Genomic DNA, 24,412 nt, shown 5'->3' with positions numbered 1-24,412 from the left:
CACATGTATTTCCATTGATAGAGTGGTCACTCGACTCTCTTGTCAATATAAAAAATAATCTTTGCTCGGTTATGTGTATGAGTGGGCTGGTCTTTAAATGACCCGCCTAGTTCCTGTTGAAATTCTAAAGGTGATTGGCTACGCTTTGTGAGGGTGTATTTCACTGTCGTATACCGTTTGGAACAATAAATAGAGCGAACAAGACTCCTTCCAGTTCACAAGTCTGAGAAGACGCATGAAGAAGTTCTTGCTTCAACAGTGATTGAACGGAACTCCTCTGCCTTCGTCCCGCATTATAGAACATTACGGATTGATAACATAACACTTAGTTGAACTATAATAGCAATATAGTTTAAGAAACTCTATTTTTGTACTTTTCATTTTGATATAAAAGAAAATCTGCCAAGATGGAGTCTCAGATCCGCCAGAACTATCACCACGATTGCGAAGCTGCCATCAACCGGATGATCAACTTGGAGATGTTTGCCTCCTACACATACACCTCAATGGTAAGGAGTCTACCAAGATGACCGTGTTGTTGATCTACCTGTGTATTATTTTTATGCCTGGTCCTAAATGGCTTTTTTCACTTGATTTTTCTGTAGTCCTAGACAATTAATAGCCAAGAATCTCAACTCCGTGAAGTACATTTGAGTTTTACTTGGCAAGGCTATTAAGACCCTCCAGTTAGATATAGCATTCAAATGAAGTTGGGACTCTATCCTACCTCTGTCAGAGCAGGTGACTCATTGACAGGTTAATTGTCAGGTTACCAAGTAGACAACGGACTAGAATAGATTGCTTCATCCCTATATCATCAAGCCTAGTCGCCACAACAAGAACACAATACTGTCATGTTTTTTCCTTTTTCTAACTACAATGTTTTGTTTATCCACCCAGGCTTTCTATTTCTCCCGTGACGATGTGGCTCTGCGTGGCTTCGCGCATTTCTTCAAGGAGAACAGCGACGAGGAGCGGGAGCACGCCGACAAGCTACTCTCCTTCCAGAACAAGAGAGGTGGACGCATTTTACTCCAGGACATCAAGGTGAGCGACTGAGCTTCAAACACATTTAGATTGTAGACTGATTGAGAATGTAGTTTATCACTTTTGTGTTCACTCTGTCCTGTGTAGAAGCCAGAACGTGATGAGTGGGGCAATGGGCTGGAGGCCATGCAGTGTGCTCTGCAGCTGGAGAAGAATGTGAACCAGGCCCTGCTGGACCTGCACAAGATTGCCTCTGACAAGGTTGACCCCCATGTAAGTTATGGTGGAACTGCACTTCACATGTATGTATCACATAGAATACAGGTACTGTCCCAGGAGATGATCAGGTTATTGTAGCTCTGATAACTAATGACACAGGATTGTGTGACCTGCTTCTTCACAGGCGCACAATAGTCCACAGATGCAGCTAATGCATAAGCGGCAGCAGGTTGTGTAGTGGTTAGAGCTTTGAGCCAGTAACAAAGGTTGCAGGGTTGAATCCCAGAGCTGACAAGGTAAAAAATGTGTTCTGCCCCTGAACAAGGCAGTTAACCTATTGTTCCACATTAGGATGCCATTGTAAATAAGTTTGTTAACGGACTTGTCTAGTTAAAAAATAGACACCTCATTATCTACACATGCCATTACCACCAGGCTCTTGTGTGTTACTGTTACAATAGTCTGTATTCATTCTCTTGTCTGACCTGTGTTTTCCCTCTAGCTGTGTGACTTCCTGGAGACTCATTACCTGAATGAGCAGGTGGAGGCCATTAAGAAGCTGGGTGACCACATCACCAACCTCACCAAGATGGATGCTGTCAAAAACAAGATGGCAGAGTACCTGTTTGACAAGCACACCCTGGGAGGCCAGAGCTAAACCACTACCATCCCCAGGCTACGGCCTCCAGCCTCAGACCAGGACTCCTGGCTTCTCTGATAGATCCTACTGGCTTTCGTTTTATAGGGATGGGAGTGTTAAACTGGTGAATTGCAATACTGCTGTGACATTGTTTCTGTTCAACACTACTGTATTGGAGGCAAGGCATCTTGTAAAACAATAAAAAAATATCACTGAAGTTTGTTTCTGTTTTCTAAGTGTTGACCTGTAGTAATGGATGTTGTATCAGTCTAAGGTGCTTTGCTCTTTTACTGAGTGTCTTCATACCAGTGATAAATACTGACAATTGTAGACCTACTAGTGGCTGAGGGTCATAAGAGAAGTTAAACATGAGTTTTATAAAGGATGTGACCTCTGACCACAGGGTGTCCTTTACTGTATCTTGTAATAGTGCCATGTCAATTAAGGACCCAGCTGTCAACTCTAGCTCCGTAGGAGTGAAATTGTTACCTACAATTGATGTAGACCTTTACACTGTGCATCACAAGTTATTAGACAGCCTAGAGGTCAATCAAAACCGTTAGCCAGTTATGGCACATTTCTCTAGTGATGGGAAGTTTGGCTCTGACTGAGATATCGTCACTCATTATTTATTTCAGTTGGTAATGCCCAATAGTTCCCCTACAGCAAATTATGATCTGAATACTCAAAAAAGGAATGATTCTACAAGCCTCTCGTTCTTAAGGGGCTTATTTGTGCTGTCATATGGTTGCAACGTTACTGTTACTTTACATAAGTTACTGAACGCTGTCATTTTGGTAATTAACAGGCAAGCCAAACTTTAATACTTGAACTGAAAAAGATTGTTTTCAAGATCTAGCGAAATAATTTCTGGTGGCTAGACCACTTGGATAAAGGGGAAAATAGCCTAATGAGAACTGCCTAATCAGCAATGGCATTTTCAATTACTCTTCAACTTTATTGATTATACAACCAAGTATTGACATGGTAAAATTGAGTACATTTGTATGGTATTGACTAACTTGGTATATACACTGCTCAAAAGAAAGGGAACACTAAAATAACATCTGAATGAAAATATTATTAAATTTCTTTACATAGTTGAATGTGCTGACAAATCACACATGCTCAATGGAAATCAAATTTATCAACCCATGGAGGTCTGGATTTGGAGTCACACTCAAAATTAAAGTGGAAAACCACACTACAGGCTGATCACAATTAAATGTCCTTAAAACATGTCAAAATTAGGCTCAGTAGTGTGTGTGGCCTCCACGTGCCTGTATGACCTCCCTACAACGCCTGGGCATGCTCCTGATGAGGTGGCGGATGGTCTCCTGAGGGATCTCCTCCTGGACTAAAGCATCCGCCAACTCCTGGACAGTCTGTGGTGCAACGTGGCGTTGGTGGATGGAGCGAGACATGATGTCCCAGATGTGCTCAATTGGATTCAGGTCTGGGGAACGAGGAACTCAGGGCCAACCGCACCAGCATATGGTCTAACAAGGGGTCTGAGGATCTCATCTCGGTACCTAATGGCAGCCAGGCTACCTCTGGCGAGCACATGGAGGGCTGTGCGGCCCCCCAAAGAAATGCCACCCCACACCATGACTGACCCACCGCCAAACCGGTCATGCTGGAGGATGTTGCAGGCAGCAGAACGTTCTCCACGGCGTCTCCAGACTGTCACGTCTGTCACATGTGCTCAGTGTGAACCTGCTTTCATCTGTGAAGAGCACAGGGCGCCAGTGGCGAATTTGCCAATCTTGGTGTTCTCTGGCAAATGCCAAATGTCCTGCACGGTGTTTGGCTGTAAGCACAACCCCCAACCGGGGATGTCGGGCCCTCATACCATCCTCATGGAGTCTGTTTCTGACCGTTTGAGCAGACACATGCACATTTGTGGCCTGTTGGAGGTCATTTTTCAGGGCTCTGGCAGTGCTCCTCCTGCTCCTCCTTGCACAAAGGCGGAGGTAGCGGTCCTGCTGCTGGGTTGTTGCCCTCCTACGGCCTCCTCCACGTCTCCTGATATACTGGCCTGTCTCCTGGTAGCGCCTCCATGCTCTGGACACTACGCTGACAGACACAGCAAACCTTCTTGCCACAGCTCGCATTGATGTGCCATCCTGGATGAGCTGCACAACCTGAGCCACTTGTGTGGGTTGTAGACTCTGTCTCATGCTACCACTAGAGTGAAAGCACCGCCAGCATTCAAAAGTGACCAAAACATCAGCCAGGAAGCATAGGAACTGAGAAGTGGTCTGTGGTCACCACCTGCAGAACCACTCCTTTATTGGGGGTGTCTTGCTAATTGCGATAATTTCCACCTGTTGTCTATTCAATTTGCACAACAGCATGTGAAATGTGTCAATCAGAGGTGCTTCCTAAATGGACAGTTTGATTTCACAGAAGTGTGATTGACTTGGAGTTACACTGTGTTGTTTAAGTGTTCCCTTTATTTTTTTGAGCAGTGTATATAGAATAATGGGTTTTGACATTGGTGGTGACTTTCTGAACTGTTATAGTTAGACCAACAGTTTAAAGTAATACAGAAAAATATTGCTATTTGAGTTCTGATTGACTAAATTGACAACATTTTCTGGAAATTTGTTGTATTTTCCCTTAATTTCACCAAAAACAACCATTCACGTCTATTTGTTTTAAAATTCCTTAGTAAGTTACAAAGTATATGTAAATTGCATAGTATAGTGTTTGTTCCTGCTGTTCTCTCCTTCTTCCCTTTTTCCTTTTCTTCAAATCTGGTATCAGTCGGTCTTCGCCCATTCATCACCCCTCATGTCTGTTTCTGCAGTCACAAAACTCTGCCTCCTTCCACCATTGTCACTGTGATAACAGAACAGAACTACCTCGAGACCAACGATGGTTGATAAATGAAGATAGTTAACTCAGGACGTTTACCACTGTCTGATTTAGGAGGTGGCTCCTTAAGCAGACATCAATGCGATAGTGCGATGACTTCCTATGGGGGGGGGGGGGGGGGAATGAAGGAGTGGGCTGTCTCGCTTCCTCTTCCGTCTCTACTTGAGACTCCGGAATGCTGAGTCACAATGACAAGGCAGAAATACAGCCAGGGCAGAGCCTGAGTCATTCCATACTGTAGTATAACCAACAGGAGGTTATGACAGGAATAAGCAGGGGTGCTAATTTCACTGGTCATTTCACTGGTGACATGCATTTTTGTCCCCTCCCCAGTTTTATCATTGGAATGTGATACAAAACGAGGCAACGGTGTGCTTTAGAACCATGCGGATGCCTCCGAACAGTCGGGTAGGCTGTTTGCTGTGTTTATTCGACCAAAAATATATATAAATATATATGTCCCCTCCACATCTAAAACCAATGTTGCGCCCCTGGTAAAAATAGTGGGAGGGAGCAATTGAGAGGGGAAGGGGGGAAAGAGTACAGACTAAAACACTGTGTCACCCTTCAGAATTTAAATAGAAAGAGTTATGTAATGGTTAATCATTTACAGTATTACTTACTGTTTATAACTTTGTGCAGCTGGTCACATGATGGACCCTGTCATGACTTTAACAACTTAACACAGGTTCTCGGTTTTGAACATTACAGAAAAGAATTGCATAAAAAAATGAAGACAATTCTATGTCATTTTCATTTTTAATGCTATGTTTGCCCTTCTGCTAAAATATGGTCACTTAGAACAATCTGGACTCAGGGGTAGACGTAACATAGTAAAAGTAAATTCAGGATACTCCCATTAGTATGATGTGTTTTGTATGGTATGTATTAATTTGTGGATGTCCATCATCCATTTCGTATTATATTTTACTAATTGCAATTTTTACAATATGTTACGATTTGCTAAACATATGATATCTTACGAAATCCAATTTGTTGTGGCTAACATTATCTCGGTGGCTAGGTGCTAGCGTTAGCTAGGTGGCTGAAATTAGCTAGGCTAGGGGTTAAGGGTTAAGGTTAGGTCTAAGGTTAGGAGTTAGGTTAAAGGGCAACCTTTGTGATGCTAGACGTTCGCCTTATATGCTCACCCTAAATTATCCTTTAAGCATGACACATCATTTAGTCAACAGGTGATGTCCCTTTTCGCAAAAAAAAAAGAATGCCAACTATGTCACAGCCCTTTTTGTAACACCAGTTTAAGCATAAGTCTACTGTCACTCCCAACAGTCTGAAGAGGCTTCGACTCATTGTCTCCAAATCTTTGTTTGCGCTCATAATGAAAACATTACACTATAAACTGAGGTTCAGTCTAAAACAGTTGATCAAAGTAACAGAAAGCAGGGCACATAGTTCAAGGATTATCTATGTTGAAGACCCTTACCCCCATTTGAAGCAGCTTCATAATTTTTCATCAAACATTGCACCAAGATAGTAGTTATGACAAACTGATAGATAGAGCCTGTTTTGGCTTACATTTTAGGAGAAAGGGGGTCCTGTCCTCAAACAATTGGAGTAGAGGCACTACCTTACATACTAGGCCAGGAAAGATCAGGGGCTGTAAAATCAGTGGCGGCTGGGGGGAGGAGCTTCCCCATCAATGTGATGTTATTCAATGTGATCTAAAAGGCTAAACTGATCCTAAATCGGCACTCTTACTTTGAGACGCTTGATGCCCAAGAAGACCTAAGTAGTGTCCGATTACCCATTCTAACATACTGTATACTACATACATACTGCATACTATATACTATTAGTTCATAGGGCTCCCGAGTGGCGCAGTGGTCTAGGGCTCCCGAGTGGCGCAGCAGTCTAAGGCACAGCATCCCAGTGCAAGCGGCATCACTTTAGTACCTGGTTTGAATCCAGGCTGTATCACATCTGGCTGTGATTGGCCCAGCATCGTCCGGGTTTGGCTGGAGTAGGCCGAATTTGTTGACTTGCCTAGTTAAATAAAAGGTTACATTTGAGTATACTGTAAAAGAACGGTAAACTTCTAGATGAGCTTACTAGCGCTTCGCCTGTCTACCGGAAGCTGATGGTGTTGCTATGCAACGTCTTGCTAGCTTGTTAGCATAACAAATTACTAGCTAGACATCATACGTTTTCGGGTGTGTTTGTAAATTAAATCTGGAGTGCCAGAGTACACTCTCGGAGTTCATAAATTCAGAGCGTTGTCAGATTGTCCATTCGTAAATTTAAAGCGTTTCGCCCTCGGAGCGTTCAGACGTTCAGAGCCGAGGAGTAGGGTTGATCCGAGCATTTTGACCTCACAACGGCAGTCAAGCACCCAAGCTAACTGGCTAACTTTGGCTAGCTTGCTAGCTACTTCCAGTGTCCATTGAGAGCGCACAATGACTATACCACTTAGCTAATCCTGATGTATTAATAGCCAACTAACTTTACGTTAGGTAGCTAGCTAACATACTGGTACATACTGCTGTAATGATATGCTATGCAGTTCGTAAGGATAGCGTAGCTCAAAAATTGTCAGCCAACATCAGACATAACGTGTAACGTAACTTATTTGAAAAGTCATTACACCTCTCAACATTTTCTTAACTCTTGTCATAATTAGTCAAAACAAGTAAATTTATCCACTCTCGTAATAAACAAAGTAACAATTTTTAAACAGATTAAGATGAGGTCGAGGCAAGAGCATTTACTCCACCCCCAATCTGTCTGCGTGAGATAAAAACATTTTTGTGTGGAGGTATATAACAGTGTCAAATTACTTGCGGATTTTGATCATATAGAAGTTTCGTAATGTTTAAGCTTTAACAAATCTTCCATTAAAGATCAACAAATTAACAATGAAAGTTAAATCAGGGTCCATATCAAAAAGACTGGTTTGACAACAACATTATTTGGATTAAACAATTATTGAACAATGATGGCCAACTATACGATTATCAAGAATTCATGAGAACACACAATGTTACATTCACTCCTGAGGAATGGGATCGTCATCAAATGATCCGCATAGTTCCTGTTGAATTTCTAAAGGTGATTGGCTACGCTCTGTGAGGGTGGATTTCACTGACGCATTCCTTTTGGAACAATAAATAGAGCGAACAAGGCTCCTTCTAGTTCACAAGTCTGAGAAGACGCATGAAGAAGTTCTTGCTTCAACAGTGATTGAACGGAACTCCTCTGCCTTCGTCCCGCATTATAGAACATTAAGGATTAATGACATAGCACTTACTTGAACTATAATAGCAATATAGTTTAAACTCTATTTTTTTACTTTTTATTTTGATATAAAAGAAAATCTGCCAAGATGGAGTCTCAGATCCGCCAGAACTATCACCACGATTGCGAAGCTGCCATCAACCGGATGATCAACTTGGAGATGTTTGCCTCCTACACATACACCTCAATGGTAAGGAGTCTACCAAGATGACCGTTTTGTTGATCTACCTGTGTATTATTATGCCTGGTCCTAAATGGCTTTTTTTCCACTTGATTTTTCTGTTGTCCTAGACAATTAATAGCCAAGAATCTCAACTCCGTGATGTACATTTGAGTTTTACTTGGCAAGGCTATTAAGACCCTCCAGTTAGAAATAGCATACAAATGAAGTTGAATCTATCCTACCTCTGTCAGAGCGCGTAACAACTCATTGACAGGTTAAAAGTCAGGTTACCAAGTAGACAACAGACTGATTCATCCCTATATCATCAAGCCTAGTTGCCACAACAAGAACAGAATGCTGTCATGTTTTTTTCCTTTTTCTAACTACAATGTTTTGTTTATCCCCCCAGGCTTTCTATTTCTCCCGTGACGATGTGGCTCTGCGAGGCTTCGCGCATTTCTTCAAGGAGAACAGCGACGAGGAGCGGGAGCACGCGGACAAGCTACTCTCCTTCCAGAACAAGAGAGGTGGACGCATTTTACTCCAGGACATCAAGGTGAGCGCCTGAGCATCAAACACATTTAGATTGTAGACTGATGTTTTTCCTCCATGGAGGAAAGTGTCTACAGAGTTTAGTTGATCTAGAGAACCTGTAGTCCTAAACATACTGCCTCTAACCACTGAACTGAAACTGTGAGGGGTGTAACTCTGTTCACTTTATCCTGACCTCAACGTCTGCTAGTAGTCCTTAACACTTCTGTGTTCACTCTGTCCTGTGTAGAAGCCAGAACGTGATGAGTGGGGCAATGGGCTGGAGGCCATGCAGTGTGCTCTGCAGCTGGAGAAGAATGTGAACCAGGCCCTGCTGGACCTGCACAAGATTGCCTCTGACAAGGTTGACCCCCATGTAAGTTATGGTGGAACCACACATCACATAGAATACAGGTACTGTCCCAGGAGATGATCAGGTTGTTGTAGCTCTGATAACTAATGACACCGGATTGTTTACCTGCTTCGTCACACGCACACAATAGTCCACAGATGCTCACAATGCAGCTAATGCATAAGGGGTGGCAGGTTGTCTAGGGGTTAGAGATTTGGGCCTTAAAGGGTGCTGGATTGAATCCCAGAGCTGACCAGGTAAAAATGTGTTCTGCCCCTGAACAAGGCAGTTAACCTATTGTTCCACATTAGGATGCCATTGTAAAGCAGTGTTTTAATGGACTTGACTCGTTAAAAAATAGACACCTCATTATCTACACTTATGCCATTACCACCAGGCTATTGTGTGTTACTGTAATTACTGTTACAATAGTCGGTAATCATTATTTTGTCTGACCTGTTTTCCCTCTTTAGCTGTGTGACTTTCTGGAGACCCATTACCTGAATGAGCAGGTGGAGGCCATTAAGAAGCTGGGAGACCACATCACCAACCTCACCAAGATGGATGCTGTCAAAAACAAGATGGGAGAGTACCTGTTTGACAAGCACACCCTGGGAGGCCAGAGCTAAACCACTTCCATCCCCAGGCTATGGCCTCATGCCTCAGACCAGGACTCCTGGCTTCTCTGATAGATCCTCCTGGCTTTGCTTTTATAGGGATGGGAGAGTGTTAAACTGGTGAATTGCAACACTGCTGTGACATTGTTTCTGTTGACAACACTACTGTATTTTGGAGGCAAGGCTTCTTGTAAAACAATAAAAAAAGTTTGTTTGTTTCTGTTTTCTAAGTGTTGACCTGTAGTAATGGATGTTGTATCAGTCTATTCAGGTGCTTTGCTCTTTTACTGAGCGTCTTCATACCAGTGAGAAATATTTAATTGCAGACCTACTAGTGACTGAGGGTCATAACAATAGAAGTTAAACATGAGTTTTAAAGGATGTTACCTCTGACCACAGGGTGGCACTATTACAAGATACAGTAAAGGACATTTCAATTAAGGACCCAGCTGTCAACTCTAGCGCCGTAGGAGTGAAACTGTTACCTACAATTGATGTAGACCTTTACACTGTGCATCACAAGTTTATTAGACAGCCTAGAGGTCAATCAAAACTGTTAGCCAGCTGTTATGGCACATTTCTCTAGTGATGGGAAGTTTGGCTCTGACTGGCAAATCTCCACTTATTTATTTCATTTGGTAATGCCCAATAGTTCCCCATAAGTTACAGAACGCTGTCATTTTGGTAATTAACAGGCAAATTGACCTTTAATACTTGAACTGAAAAATATTGTTTTCAAGATATAGTAAAGGAGTTTCTGGTGGCTAGACAACTTGGTTAAAGGGGAAGATGGTCTACTCAGCATTGGAATTTTCAACTATTCTTTATACAACCAATTATTGACATGGTAAAATTGAGTACATTTGTATGGTATTGACTATCTTGGTTTATATTTAGGGTAGTTTTGCAGCTTTGTCATTCTATTTGAAAACATTTTACACAAAGAGGGCCAGAGATTTGTAATCTGATGTACCCAAAAAGGCCACTAGATGGCATCTGATTAAATTGCATATTCCTTCATTTCCCAACATTTTGTATTTATGGATCCCTATTAGCTGCTGTCAAGGCAGCAGTTACTTTCATGGGGTCCAGCAAAATAAAGGCAGTTCTATACATTAACTAACCTTACATTAAAAAGATTTCACAAAACATTAATGCTTCCCACTCAGGCCACTACTCTACCACCACATCTACAACACAAAATCCATGTGTGTGTATCTATAGTGAATATGTAATTGTGTTTTTATGGTTTTAAATCTTACTTTACTGCTTGCTTGAGTTACTTGATGTGGAATAGCAGCCATGTCATGGCTCTCTGTAGTACTGTGCACCTCCCATACTCTGTCCTGGAATTGTGAAGAGACCTGGCGGTATGTCTTGTAGCTCTCTGCGTACATTTAAGGGTGAGCTGTGCAGGCCAGTTCTGGGCCAATTGTAATTTTCCTAAGTCCTTTTTTGTGGCACCTGACCACATGACTGGACAGTAGTCCAGATGCGACAAAACAAGGGCCTGTAGAACCTACCTTGTTGAAAGCGTTAAGGCAGAGCAGTGCTTTATTATGGACAGATCTATCCCCATCTTAGCTAGTGTTGTATCCATATGCTTTTACCATTTCAGAAGTTTATTCTCAACTTGTTACATTTCCACATTATCCATTACAAGATTTAGTTGAGGTTCAGGGTTTAGTGTTTTTATTTTATGTCCAAAATACAATGCCTTTAGTTTTGAAATTCATGTATTTAGGACTAACTTATTTCTTGCCACCCAGTCTGAAAATGACTGCAGCTCTTAAGTGTTGCAGTGATTTCACCTGCTCTGGTAGCTGATGTGTGTAGTGTTGAGTCACAGACACACAGGCTTCACTCAGCACCAGTGCAAGTCATGAGTAAAGATAGAAAAAGTAAGGGCCTAGACAGCTGCTCTGGGGAATGCCTGACTCTTCCTAGATTATGTTGGAGAGGATTCCATTAAAGAACACCCTCTGTGTTCTGTTAGACAAGTAACTCTAGATCCACAAGCAGGGGATGTAAAGCCAGGGGATGTAAAGCCATAACACTTACGTTTTTCCAGCAGCAGATTATGATCAATAATGTCAAAGCTGCAGAGAAGTGCTTTATTTATTTGTAATCTTTATTTATTTAACTAGGCTAACTAAGTCGGTTAAGAACAAATTATTTACAATGACGGCCTAACAAAAGGCAAAAGGCCTTTCACGTCAAGAGAGACAACAACATAGCATGGTAAGCAGTAACAGGAGTCCGTTGTAACAGATAGGCCTACATTATTCAGTATATATACATACTTGGCTGAGTACCGGTGGAAAGTTTGGGACAGTCAAGTCAGCAATAGTCTATGTTGCTAGCAACAAGATAATGTTTTGAGTTTATGATCTTGCTCACTGGTTCTCAAAACCAGTCCTGGGGACCCAAACGGGTGCACATTTTTGTTTTGCCCTAGCACTACACAGCTGATTCAAATGATCAAGCTCATCAAAAGGCTTTGATTATTTGAATCAGCTGTGTAGTGCTTGGGAAAAAACTAAAATATGCACCCCTTTGGGTCCCCAGGACCAGGATAGAGAACCACTGATCTAGCTAATGATTAGCACACTGGGGTAAATGTTGATGGGAAACCCCATGCAACCCGTAATATAGGTTGTCATGCTTATCAGCCAACATAACACACCGTGCCTAATAATTTGGACCGATATGGTATTTGGCATTTGTTTTTAGTATTGCAGCTAATTAGCAAAACCAGTAATTACTTTCGTATAAACAAAGGAATTAGGTTTGCGTAACTTGGGTAATTAAAAATAAAAAAATAAGTAAATCATTTTTGTTGGAGTTATATTGTCAAATTACTTGCGGATTTATCATATAGAAGTTTCGTAATGTTTAAGCTTTAACAAATCTTCCATTAAAGATCAAAAATTAACAATAAAGTTAAATCAGGGTCCATATCAAAAAGACTGGTTTGACAACAACATTATTTGGATTAAACAATTATTGAACAATGATGGCCAACTATACGATTATCAAGAATTCAAGAACACACAATGTTTTCACTCCTGAGAACAATTCATTGATCCGGCAAGTTCCTGTTGATTTCTAAAGGTGATTGAAACGCTCTGTGAGGGTGGATTTCACTGACGCATTCCTTTTGGAACAATAAATAGAGCGAACAAGGCTCCTTCTAGTTCACAAGTCTGAGAAGACGCATGAAGAAGTTCTTGCTTCAACAGTGATTGAACGGAACTCCTCTGCCTTCGTCCCGCATTATAGAACATTAAGGATTAATGACATAGCACTTACTTGAACTATAATAGCAATATAGTTTAAACTCTATTTTTTTACTTTTTATTTTGATATAAAAGAAAATCTGCCAAGATGGAGTCTCAGATCCGCCAGAACTATCACCACGATTGCGAAGCTGCCATCACCGGATGATCAACTTGGAGATGTTGCCTCCTACACCTACACCTCAATGGTAAGGAGTCTACCAAGATGACCGTTTTGTTGATCTACCTGTGTATTATTATGCCTGGTCCTAAATGGCTTTTTTTCCACTGATTTTTCTGTTGTCCTAGACAATTAATAGCCAAGAATCTCAACTCCGTGAAGTACATTTGAGTTTTACTTGGCAAGGCTATTAAGACCCTCCAGTTAGAAATAGCATACAAATGAAGTTGAATCTATCCTACCTCTGTCAGAGCGCGTAACAACTCATTGACAGGTTAAAAGTCAGGTACCAAGTAGACAACAGACTGATTCATCCCTATATCATCAAGCCTAGTTGCCACAACAAGAACAGAATGCTGTCATGTTTTTTTCCTTTTTCTAACTACAATGTTTTGTTTATCCCCCAGGCTTTCTATTTCTCCCGTGACGATGTGGCTCTGCGAGGCTTCGCGCATTTCTTCAAGGAGAACAGCGACGAGGAGCGGGAGCACGCGGACAAGCTACTCTCCTTCCAGAACAAGAGAGGTGGACGCATTTTACTCCAGGACATCAAGGTGAGCGCCTGAGCATCAAACACATTTAGATTGTAGACTGATGTTTTTCCTCCATGGAGGAAAGTGTCTACAGAGTTTAGTTGATCTAGAGAACCTGTAGTCCTAAACATACTGCCTCTAACCACTGAACTGAAACTGTGAGGGGTGTAACTCTGTTCACTTTATCCTGACCTCAACGTCTGCTAGTAGTCCTTAACACTTCTGTGTTCACTCTGTCCTGTGTAGAAGCCAGAACGTGATGAGTGGGGCAATGGGCTGGAGGCCATGCAGTGTGCTCTGCAGCTGGAGAAGAATGTGAACCAGGCCCTGCTGGACCTGCACAAGATTGCCTCTGACAAGGTTGACCCCCATGTAAGTTATGGTGGAACCACACATCACATAGAATACAGGTACTGTCCCAGGAGATGATCAGGTTGTTGTAGCTCTGATAACTAATGACACCGGATTGTTTACCTGCTTCGTCACACGCACACAATAGTCCACAGATGCTCACAATGCAGCTAATGCATAAGGGGTGGCAGGTTGTCTAGGGGTTAGAGATTTGGGCCTTAAAGGGTGCTGGATTGAATCCCAGAGCTGACCAGGTAAAAATGTGTTCTGCCCCTGAACAAGGCAGTTAACCTATTGTTCCACATTAGGATGCCATTGTAAAGCAGTGTTTTAATGGACTTGACTCGTTAAAAAATAGACACCTCATTATCTACACTTATGCCATTACCACCAGGCTATTGTGTGTTACTGTAATTACTGTTACAATAGTCGGTAATCATTATTTTGTCTGACCTGTTTTCCCTCTTTAGCTGTGTGACTTTCTGGAGACCCATTACCTGAATGAGCAGGTGGAGGCCATTAAGAAGCTGGGAGACCACATCACCAACCTCACCAAGATGGATGCTGTCAAAAACAAGATGGGAGAGTACCTGTTTGACAAGCACACCCTGGGAGGCCAGAGCTAAACCACTTCCATCCCCAGGCTATGGCCTCATGCCTCAGACCAGGACTCCTGGCTTCTCTGATAGATCCTCCTGGCTTTGCTTTTATAGGGATGGGAGAGTGTTAAACTGGTGAATTGCAACACTGCTGTGACATTGTTTCTGTTGACAACACTACTGTATTTTGGAGGCAAGGCTTCTTGTAAAACAATAAAAAAAGTTTGTTTGTTTCTGTTTTCTAAGTGTTGACCTGTAGTAATGGATGTTGTATCAGTCTATTCAGGTGCTTTGCTCTTTTACTGAGCGTCTTCATACCAGTGAGAAATATTTAATTGCAGACCTACTAGTGACTGAGGGTCATAACAATAGAAGTTAAACATGAGTTTTAAAGGATGTTACCTCTGACCACAGGGTGGCACTATTACAAGATACAGTAAAGGACATTTCAATTAAGGACCCAGCTGTCAACTCTAGCGCCGTAGGAGTGAAACTGTTACCTACAATTGATGTAGACCTTTACACTGTGCATCACAAGTTTATTAGACAGCCTAGAGGTCAATCAAAACTGTTAGCCAGCTGTTATGGCACATTTCTCTAGTGATGGGAAGTTTGGCTCTGACTGGCAAATCTCCACTTATTTATTTCATTTGGTAATGCCCAATAGTTCCCCATAAGTTACAGAACGCTGTCATTTTGGTAATTAACAGGCAAATTGAACTTTAATACTTGAACTGAAAAATATTGTTTTCAAGATATAGTAAAGGAGTTTCTGGTGGCTAGACAACTTGGTTAAAGGGGAAGATGGTCTACTCGGCATTGGAATTTTCAACTATTCTTTATACAACCAATTATTGACATGGTAAAATTGAGTACATTTGTATGGTATTGACTATCTTGGTTTATATTTAGGGTAGTTTTGCAGCTTTGTCATTCTATTTGAAAACATTTTACACAAAGAGGGCCAGAGATTTGTAATCTGATGTACCCAAAAAGGCCACTAGATGGCATCTGATTAAATTGCATATTCCTTCATTTCCCAACATTTTGTATTTATGGATCCCTATTAGCTGCTGTCAAGGCAGCAGTTACACTTCATGGGGTCCAGCAAAATAAAGGCAGTTCTATACATTAACTAACCTTACATTAAAAAGATTTCACAAAACATTAATGCTTCCCACTCAGGCCACTACTCTACCACCACATCTACAACACAAAATCCATGTGTGTGTATCTATAGTGAATATGTAATTGTGTTTTTATGGTTTTAAATCTTACTTTACTGCTTGCTTGAGTTACTTGATGTGGAATAGCAGCCATGTCATGGCTCTCTGTAGTACTGTGCACCTCCCATACTCTGTCCTGGAATTGTGAAGAGACCTGGCGGTATGTCTTGTAGCTCTCTGCGTACATTTAAGGGTGAGCTGTGCAGGCCAGTTCTGGGCCAATTGTAATTTTCCTAAGTCCTTTTTTGTGGCACCTGACCACATGACTGGACAGTAGTCCAGATGCGACAAAACAAGGGCCTGTAGAACCTACCTTGTTGAAAGCGTTAAGGCAGAGCAGTGCTTTATTATGGACAGATCTATCCCCATCTTAGCTAGTGTTGTATCCATATGCTTTTACCATTTCAGAAGTTTATTCTCAACTTGTTACATTTCCACATTATCCATTACAAGATTTAGTTGAGGTTCAGGGTTTAGTGTTTTTATTTTATGTCCAAAATACAATGCCTTTAGTTTTGAAATTCATGTATTTAGGACTAACTTATTTCTTGCCACCCAGTCTGAAAATGACTGCAGCTCTTAAGTGTTGCAGTGATTTCACCTGCTCTGGTAGCTGATGTGTGTAGTGTTGAGTCACAGACACACAGGCTTCACTCAGCACCAGTGCAAGTCATGAGTAAAGATAGAAAAAGTAAGGGGCCTAGACAGCTGCTCTGGGGAATGCCTGACTCTTCCTAGATTATGTTGGAGAGGATTCCATTAAAGAACACCCTCTGTGTTCTGTTAGACAAGTAACTCTAGATCCACAAGCAGGGGATGTAAAGCCAGGGGATGTAAAGCCATAACACTTACGTTTTTCCAGCAGCAGATTATGATCAATAATGTCAAAGCTGCAGAGAAGTGCTTTATTTATTTGTAATCTTTATTTATTTAACTAGGCTAACTAAGTCGGTTAAGAACAAATTCTTATTTACAATGACGGCCTAACAAAAGGCAAAAGGCCTTTCACGTCAAGAGAGACAACAACATAGCATGGTAAGCAGTAACAGGAGTCCGTTGTAACAGATAGGCCTACATTATTCAGTATATATACATACTTGGCTGAGTACCGGTGGAAAGTTTGGGACAGTCAAGTCAGCAATAGTCTATGTTGCTAGCAACAAGATAATGTTTTGAGTTTATGATCTTGCTCACTGGTTCTCAAAACCAGTCCTGGGGACCCAAACGGGTGCACATTTTTGTTTTTGCCCTAGCACTACACAGCTGATTCAAATGATCAACTCATCAAAAGGCTTTGATTATTTGAATCAGCTGTGTAGTGCTTGGGAAAAAAACTAAAATATGCACCCCTTTGGGTCCCCAGGACCAGGATAGAGAACCACTGATCTAGCTAATGATTAGCACACTGGGGTAAATGTTGATGGGAAACCCCATGCAACCCCATAATATAGGTTGTCATGCTTATTGCTAAATAACACACCTGCCTGATAATTTGGACCGATATGGTATTTGGCATTTGTTTTTAGTAATTGCAGCTTAAGGTGGCAATACCAGTTATTACTTTGATACACAGGGGAATTAGGTGTTGCGTAACTTGGTTAATTAAATAAATAAAATAAGTAAATCTTTTTTGTTGTTGTTATTTGTAAACTCATGTTCCCTTTATCTTATATTAGGTTTTGGGTGAAGATCTGATAACATTCAGTATCAAAAATATGCAAAAATAGAGAACATCAGAAAGGGGGAAATACTTTTGTACGGCACTGTATATATACATTGAGTGTATAAAACATCAAGAACAACTTCCTAATACTGAATTGCAAACTCCCCTTTTTCCCTCAGAACAACCTCAATTCGTTGGGGCAAGGACTCGATCTACAGGGTGTCGAAAGCATTCTACAGGGATGCTTGTTCATGTTGACTCCAATGCTTCCCACAGTTGTGTTAAATTGGCTGTATGTCCCTATCTGAGGTGGATCATTCTTGATACACACAGGAAACTATTGAGTGTGAAAAACCAAGGGGTTTGGTGGTGATTTTCTAAACTGTTAGGTAGACCTACAGTTTAAAGTAATATTGAAAAATATTGTTACTTGAGTTGTGATTGGGGTATATTGGCCAAATGATCAGGAAAGTTGTTGGTGTATTTTCCCTCCAACATTCATCAGAAACAACCATATTACAGCTATTTGTTTAAAATGCCTTAGTAAGTTACAGAGTATGTTACTACTGTTCTCTACTTCTTCCCTTTTTTTCCTAGTCTCAGGACGTTTTCGCCCACTCTTCGCCGCTCAAGTCTGTTTCAATAGTCATGAGACCTAGTCTCCTTCCACCATTGTCACGGTGATAGTGGGGTACTCCATAGAAACCAATGCGATAGTGGTCTGCATAGTCCTTGACATCTATTGAAACAGAACCATTGAGGGAGTGAACATTTTGCGTCCTCTTCCGTCTCTGTTTGGGTCTCCAGAATGCTGAGTCACAATGACAAGGCAGAAATACAGCCAGGGCAGAGCCTGAGTCAGTCCATACTGTAGTACAACCAACGGGAGGTTATGACAGGAGAAAGAGTGGGAAGGAGGGAGACAAATAGGAATAGAGGGGGAGGGAGAAAGAGTACAGACTAAAAACGCTGTGTCACCCTTCAGAAGAGTTCTGTAACGGTTAATCATTTATAGTATTACTATCACTTCTGTTTATAACTTTAACTTAAGAACATTCTTAGTTAGTACGATTAATTTGTAATGCTAAGAGATGTACAGGGTGGGTACCTGGAGGAAAAAAGGGGAGGGTCATGCTTTTTCAATTTCAGTCAAGAGGAGGATTTACTATTTTTTAAATCTAGTGCAGGGGAGGGTCATGTAATTTGAAATTCTCTGTTGGTTGTGAAATATGAAGTGTCCCTATAGGTTATTTAGCGTGGTCTCAATCAAATGATTTATAGCCTATAGGCTACAGGCTACGAAGTGCATCCTCAGAGAAGCACAGAGAAAAGTTATATTTCTAAGATAGCTGCTGGGATAGCATAAATAAAACTAGACTGCTTACACACTGCAACGGATATTCCAACCCTGAGGCCTGCTCTGCCCTTGCTGATCAATACCGTTTTTTTTGCTGCCTAACCAATGTTGCGCTGTGTAGGCCTATAGCCTATGTTCTGTTCGTCCAAAAAAATGCAATATCTTGCGCGTAGACTAGCCTATAGCCTATGTTCTGTTCAGTTTGAGAAGCAGAGCATTTGAGGACCGGAGGTCAACTTTGATAGCTTGCTACTACTATAATTGATTTCAAGAAAAACAAAATGTTTCTTGCCCATGATGTATTTATCCAAGTTATTGACATCACAGTAAGCCAGATTTTAGTTACTTACATTGTGGTGCTGAAACTTGAAGCAGCAGTCACGGCACAATCAATTGGAAATGGACAGCTGATAGTGCTGAAAATAGGCAAATTGGAGAAGGAATAATTCATTTAAACCGTCTTCATTTAATTAGACTTTACTAACAACAAAAGGGCTTTGTGTTGGAGCCTATTTCTTCCTTTCTGTTTCAGAAATAAGAGGTAGCTCTACCTGTTTGACAGACAGAATTAGGCTATAGGCTGCTATATCCATAGATTTGTCGTTCAATTCCTCCACCCACCATGCACTCTTTAAATAGCCTCCCTCCAAGTCAGTGAAGGACTGTTAAGTTAAAACCAGTACTGGAATAGAGGGGGTATGAGAGGGTATGACATAGGCCTACCTTTTATTGAAGAAAATGTCATTAAGAAAATGGCTACCATAAAACAGATCCGATTACATATAGTGATCTATAACAGCAGTCTGGTCCGTTACCCATTGTTATCTTAAGATTTGGAATAAAATAAAACCGATCCAATTACATACAGTGATCTATAACAGCACTTTGGTCCGTTATGCTTTATGCAAAAAACAACTTGAAAATACCCTGGAAAGACGTAACTTCGATCCATATGGGAATGTCATTGTTTAGTTTCTTTAACATTCAGAGTCTGAGCTACAATCTCCTATAGTGAAGGAGGCAAACAATGTAATTTGCTTGAGAAGTAATCTAATTCTGTCACTTTCCATTGATTAAGCTATTTACTTTGTGTACAACAGATGTTTATACCCAGACAGTTTTTAGGGAAACCCTTGAGACCTTCTGTTGTTAAAGAAGAGTAGTCATCTGTTAAATCAAAAAAAAAATCTGCGTCGGTAGGCCTACTGTCTGGGGTGGAAAGCTAGGCCTAACTTTTGAAAGAAAGTACTACAGTCAGATTCCTAACAGGGACAGATTCGTTGGAAACAAGACACACTGATTTGACATTGGAGAAATATGATAAGATCACTGGTGGGGTAAACCCCCCCCCCCCCCCCCCCCCCCCCCCAAAAAAAAGAAAAGTAGCTGCATGCCAGCAAAGCACTAAACAATACATGAATTGCACGATAACGGTGCCCAAAATGTTAGGGCCTACATAAAGATTTTCCAACAGCAGGCTCAACACCTTACTCCTGCTACACCTGGCAGCAATACAGTTCATTCAGCCTCAATTACTGCCTTTATAAAAAACAGATAGCTGGTATGGCTGACTTGCCAAATCAGATGTTTCTACTGACAATTGAGAAGCGCAAATGATGGCATAAGGGGACGACGAGCGGTTAAGAGGCAATGCGTAATTTCGGTAAAGACATTAATGTGTGAAGTAGGATGAATGTAGTCAATATAACTATTTGTTCAGCACTTTTGAAACGTACAGCGGCAGAATTAAGAACATGGGCCGTTCTTACAGTATTCTCCCTGTGCACCAAGTCAGAACCGTAGGATAAACATAGGGGGCATAGAAGCAGACAATGAAAGCTCTTACAATATTTGTTGATGACATTTCTCTAAAACAGGCTTTAGGCTACATGTGCAACACCAAGTGCGAACAGTAGGCTAAGTTATGAGGGGGAAAATGACCCAATTATTTGAGTAAGGGACATGGGCTACTAACAGTTTACTACACAGCATACACTTGGTATTACTTTATTAGCTACAGTATGTATATCTCCCTGGCATATTATATAATTTATGCAGCAGCATACAACGCCTTTCTGGACTCATCTGTTTGTGCTGTGCTCACATGAACAGGAAGGTTGCGCGGCGGTCCTTTGTGGGCAAATTTTGTCATCAAAGTCTTGCATCCTCTGGATTTATGGTGCTTTCAAGACAACTGGAAACTCTACAAAAAAACACGGTTGAATCATGAAGTCAGTGATCTTCAGGTCGGAGCTCCAGAAAGATGCCTGAGTTCCCGACATGGAATTCCAAGTTGAATGACCGTTCAAAACGTATTTTCCCAGTCTGAGCTTTCTGAGTTCCCAGGTGTCTTGAACTCACTGAAGTCTGAGATTTCCCAGTTCCAAGTTTCTAGTTGTTTTGAACTCAGCCATTGGCATGGCCAATGTTGAATGTTTATCCTTTTAAGCTTCGAACAAACCAACTCCACTGAATAGTAGGCTAGTGATTGCTTTGCAATGCTTGCATTCAGCCACTGATTCCTTCCAAACCACTCATTGTTGAATTTGCGATTACCAATTTGATGTGCAATGTTTATGTCCAATGGCCGACGTTTTATCTATAATTTCTCTTCAGAATTCCCTTCATTTGACAAGGAGTGAAAAGGATTTGCCAGTAGAAAGTTTGATGTTGACATGATCAGTCCAATCAAAGCTACGGTAGATATAACGTGATTTGACATCATTTTATCTGTGGCCAATGACCTTGAGCCTTCTTAGATGGGCACTTCTTATGTAACTACATGGCAGCACCGAAGGGGGTTGAATTTCCGAGCTCTCCCCATACATTTTTCTTTGACGTAGTGTCCCCATGAGCGTCAGAACACTGAGCCAATCATGGTGCAAGTAGAGAACATTACCACCACCACAGAAAGCACTGAGCTAGGTGGAAACACCTCCATTTTGGAGGTGCCTTACTCAAGAAAGCAAAAGAAGAGACAATGTTTGTATGTGGTTTTATTAACTTAATGTTTTTTCTTTTCTATTCTTTGTACATTGTTTGCAAACTGATATGTGACACATATTGCCAGATTAACATGCAAAATAGGTGAGGCTCAAACAAAGCTAAACATGAAAAACCAAGCTGCCCTGAATGACAGGTCATCACTGGATAAGATGAACACATAGGGCTATCTCCATGTCCATTCTTAGCCTGTAATTTGAGTAATTTGTGTAGTATTAAAAAATATTCTGCTAATATGTAAAATTCCGTAGAGTTGCATGAATTGTTTATAATGGCAAATTTTTCTGCAAATATGATGATAGACTCATGCAATGCTTTTACTATGAATTAGATCTTTCCAACCTTACTCTTGTCCATAGGTGTCTGTGAAAACACAACCTTCTGGCCCGCAGCCCTGTCCGCTATCAAAATTCCTGCGTTGCCATGTAGTGCTGACAGGACGAAGAACAGTTTCTGAAACGGCATATCTAAGGCTCTGGTGTCTCCAAGAGGTGAGGTTAAACTGTAAGGATGTTCTGTTATCCACTTTGTTTTAATAATTGTTGGGGCATGAGGAGTGTCACTTGTTTTTTTATCAAGCGTTCAGTGAAGGTTTAGGTAAAATATAATTTGCTGAACGTAGAGACATCCATTTCCATTTCAGAGATGTCCGATTTTCTCTGTGTAACCCTTATTATAAATAACGTTTACTCCTGAAGTCGACCCTTCTGCTAAAACAAGGTCACTTTGAATGAGTGAGGGTTTCAGCTGACTAACAACACTTCATAAGGTTGTTGCTGACGAGCAACAGTTGAGGTGACAGCAAATACAGGAACATTTGTCCTTTTGTGAGACTATGAAAATGACTCACAATCTCAATCCTCCTGATCTGAATCATGGATTACCATCTCTCCTAAGCATTACACATTCTTTAGTCAAAAACTAACAATTTCCACAAAGAAAAAGAACGCTAGGTATGTCACAGGCCTTTTGCAACACCGGTTATAATAAAAAATGATAATAATAAACCTAGATAGTAGCTATGACTTATAGAGCCGGTTTTGGAGAGAGGGAGCGGGAGTAGGTGTGACAGTACCCCCTCCCGAAGATGCCGACCAGGAGGACGGCCCTAGGGCAATGAGAAGGCGGAGATGGAAATCCTGGACAATGTTGGGGTCTAGGATGTCGTCGTCCGAAACACAACAGCTTTCCTCTGGACCGCACCCCTCCCAGTCCACCAGGTACTGAAGCTGACGTCGGGAGTCCAATAGGGACCTGACGGCATAGGTAGGGGTCCCATCAATGTTCAGTTGAGGTGGAGTGGTGTCATGGGGGACGCATCAGCCAGTGGACCGGGAACCACCGACCTGAGGAGGGTAACATGACAAAAGGTTAAGATCTGGTATTTGGTGGGGAGTTGAAAATGGTAAGTTACCTCATTGACCCTTCGGAGGACCGTGAAGGGCCCCACAAACTGGGGGGCTCAGCTTCCGGGAGGGCAGGCGGAGCTGGAAGTTCCTTGTGGAGCGAAGTCTATGGACAGATGGGACCAGGGCCCTGAGGCACGGGAAGGGGAAGTAGTTTCTCTGCTGGAGCGTGCCGGGGTGATTCGGTTTGGGTACATATGGAGCAGGAGTTGACATAGCAGGCGATGCCCTGCGCCAAGGTGGGCCACCAGTACTTTTCAGAGAGGGATTGGATAGTGCAAGTGATACCTGGGTGTCCAGAGGCGAGGAATGCGTGTGCCCAGGTGAACAGCCGATCTCTTACCCCCGTGGTGACATAGATGCGTTCTGGAGTGCCGGTAGCAGGAGGGGATTCCTTCCCCAGAGCCTGCCGGATGTCCACATCTACGTCACAAATCACAGGGCCAATGATACGGGAGGACCGACTGATGGGCTGGAGGGCACTTTCGGGACTCTCAACTGGTGTGGAACCACAGGTTACAGGAAAGAAGGTCTTCAGGCAGTGATTTTTATCCTCGACCAGGAGATGGTGGGGTTATGACATTGGAGGCATGGGGGGGGGGGGGGGGGGGGCAAGGATGACTTTGTGATGATGACTTTGTGCAGTTATGATAAGGAAGGGAAGGCTTTCCTGGTGCATGGGTCCCATGGTGAGGGTGAGTGGTGCTGTAATGTGTGTGATTATGCCGGATCCCAATGGTTGCTTTTCCTGGGCTTGGACTGGAAAAGGAGAGGAAAGCGGATGCCAATTTATGGTCAGGGAGAAAGCCAAGTCCTGGGCGATGAAGTTCCCTGCGGCCCCGGAGTCCATTAGAGCTGTAGAGACCACACTTGAGGGACAGCCAGCCAGTAAAATGGGAACCAGAAAGGGTAAGGTGGAAAACGATGATGGAAAACTCACACCTACCCTGGAGATGGAAGATTACGAGGTAATCGTCTCTGCCCTAACTCTGAGTTGCAACACACCAGACAACGCTGAAGCTGGTGCCCCTCCTGGCCGCAACAGGGACAGAGCCCCAGCTGTCTCTGGCGATGCTACTCTGCCTAGGAAAGGTGTGTGGCCCGTACCTCCATGGGTTCAGGCTCTCCAGAAGAGAATGAGGAGTGCCGGCTCATTCCATCTACTGGAGGCTGC

At 42.1% G+C, this 24,412-nt stretch overlaps 2 protein-coding genes, 1 long non-coding RNA gene and 1 pseudogene across 3 annotated transcripts; 3 read left to right on the top strand and 1 right to left on the bottom strand.

Annotated features, from left to right (window-relative positions):
* LOC116374438 (ferritin, middle subunit-like) lies at positions 1-2,063 on the top strand. The gene is made up of 4 exons (XM_031827123.1): positions 1-509; positions 901-1,047; positions 1,135-1,260; positions 1,709-2,063. The coding sequence occupies exons 1-4, from the start codon at positions 408-410 to the stop codon at positions 1,862-1,864; spliced, it is 531 nt and encodes a 176-aa protein (XP_031682983.1). The 5' UTR covers positions 1-407; the 3' UTR covers positions 1,865-2,063.
* Positions 2,064-7,867: 5,804 nt separating this feature from the next.
* LOC109884796 (ferritin, middle subunit-like) lies at positions 7,868-9,884 on the top strand. Its single transcript, XM_031827120.1, has 4 exons — positions 7,868-8,168; positions 8,551-8,697; positions 8,923-9,048; positions 9,498-9,884. The coding sequence occupies exons 1-4, from the start codon at positions 8,067-8,069 to the stop codon at positions 9,651-9,653; spliced, it is 531 nt and encodes a 176-aa protein (XP_031682980.1). The 5' UTR covers positions 7,868-8,066; the 3' UTR covers positions 9,654-9,884.
* A 2,942-nt stretch (positions 9,885-12,826) lies between these two features.
* Positions 12,827-14,841, top strand: LOC116374437 (ferritin, middle subunit-like; annotated as a pseudogene).
* A 6,969-nt stretch (positions 14,842-21,810) lies between these two features.
* LOC116374441 (uncharacterized) lies at positions 21,811-23,820 on the bottom strand. The gene is made up of 2 exons (XR_004210365.1): positions 23,247-23,820; positions 21,811-23,178 (listed from the first exon to the last, which is right to left on the bottom strand). It is a non-coding gene; the product is annotated as an uncharacterized LOC116374441 (long non-coding RNA).
* Between the last annotated feature and the right edge of the window lie 592 nt (positions 23,821-24,412).

The sequence above is a fragment of the Oncorhynchus kisutch genome, linkage group LG6 (assembly GCF_002021735.2).
Source record: "Oncorhynchus kisutch isolate 150728-3 linkage group LG6, Okis_V2, whole genome shotgun sequence".
Taxonomy (NCBI): Eukaryota; Metazoa; Chordata; class Actinopteri; order Salmoniformes; family Salmonidae; genus Oncorhynchus; species Oncorhynchus kisutch.
The sequence above is the reverse complement of the archived record's forward strand: the minus strand, read 5'-3'. Positions and strand labels throughout refer to the sequence as shown.

Bases quoted from the DNA above. Each gene is read 5' to 3' on its own strand.
- LOC116374438 (XM_031827123.1), top strand. From the start codon at position 408: ATGGAGTCTCAGATCCGCCAGAACTATCACCACGATTGCGAAGCTGCC. The intron at 510-900 runs GTAAGGAGTCTA...TTATCCACCCAG, and splicing joins CCTACACATACACCTCAATG to GCTTTCTATTTCTCCCGTGA. The intron at 1,261-1,708 runs GTAAGTTATGGT...TTTTCCCTCTAG, and splicing joins CTGACAAGGTTGACCCCCAT to CTGTGTGACTTCCTGGAGAC.
- LOC109884796 (XM_031827120.1), top strand. From the start codon at position 8,067: ATGGAGTCTCAGATCCGCCAGAACTATCACCACGATTGCGAAGCTGCC. The intron at 8,698-8,922 runs GTGAGCGCCTGA...TGTCCTGTGTAG, and splicing joins TTTTACTCCAGGACATCAAG to AAGCCAGAACGTGATGAGTG. The intron at 9,049-9,497 runs GTAAGTTATGGT...TTCCCTCTTTAG, and splicing joins CTGACAAGGTTGACCCCCAT to CTGTGTGACTTTCTGGAGAC.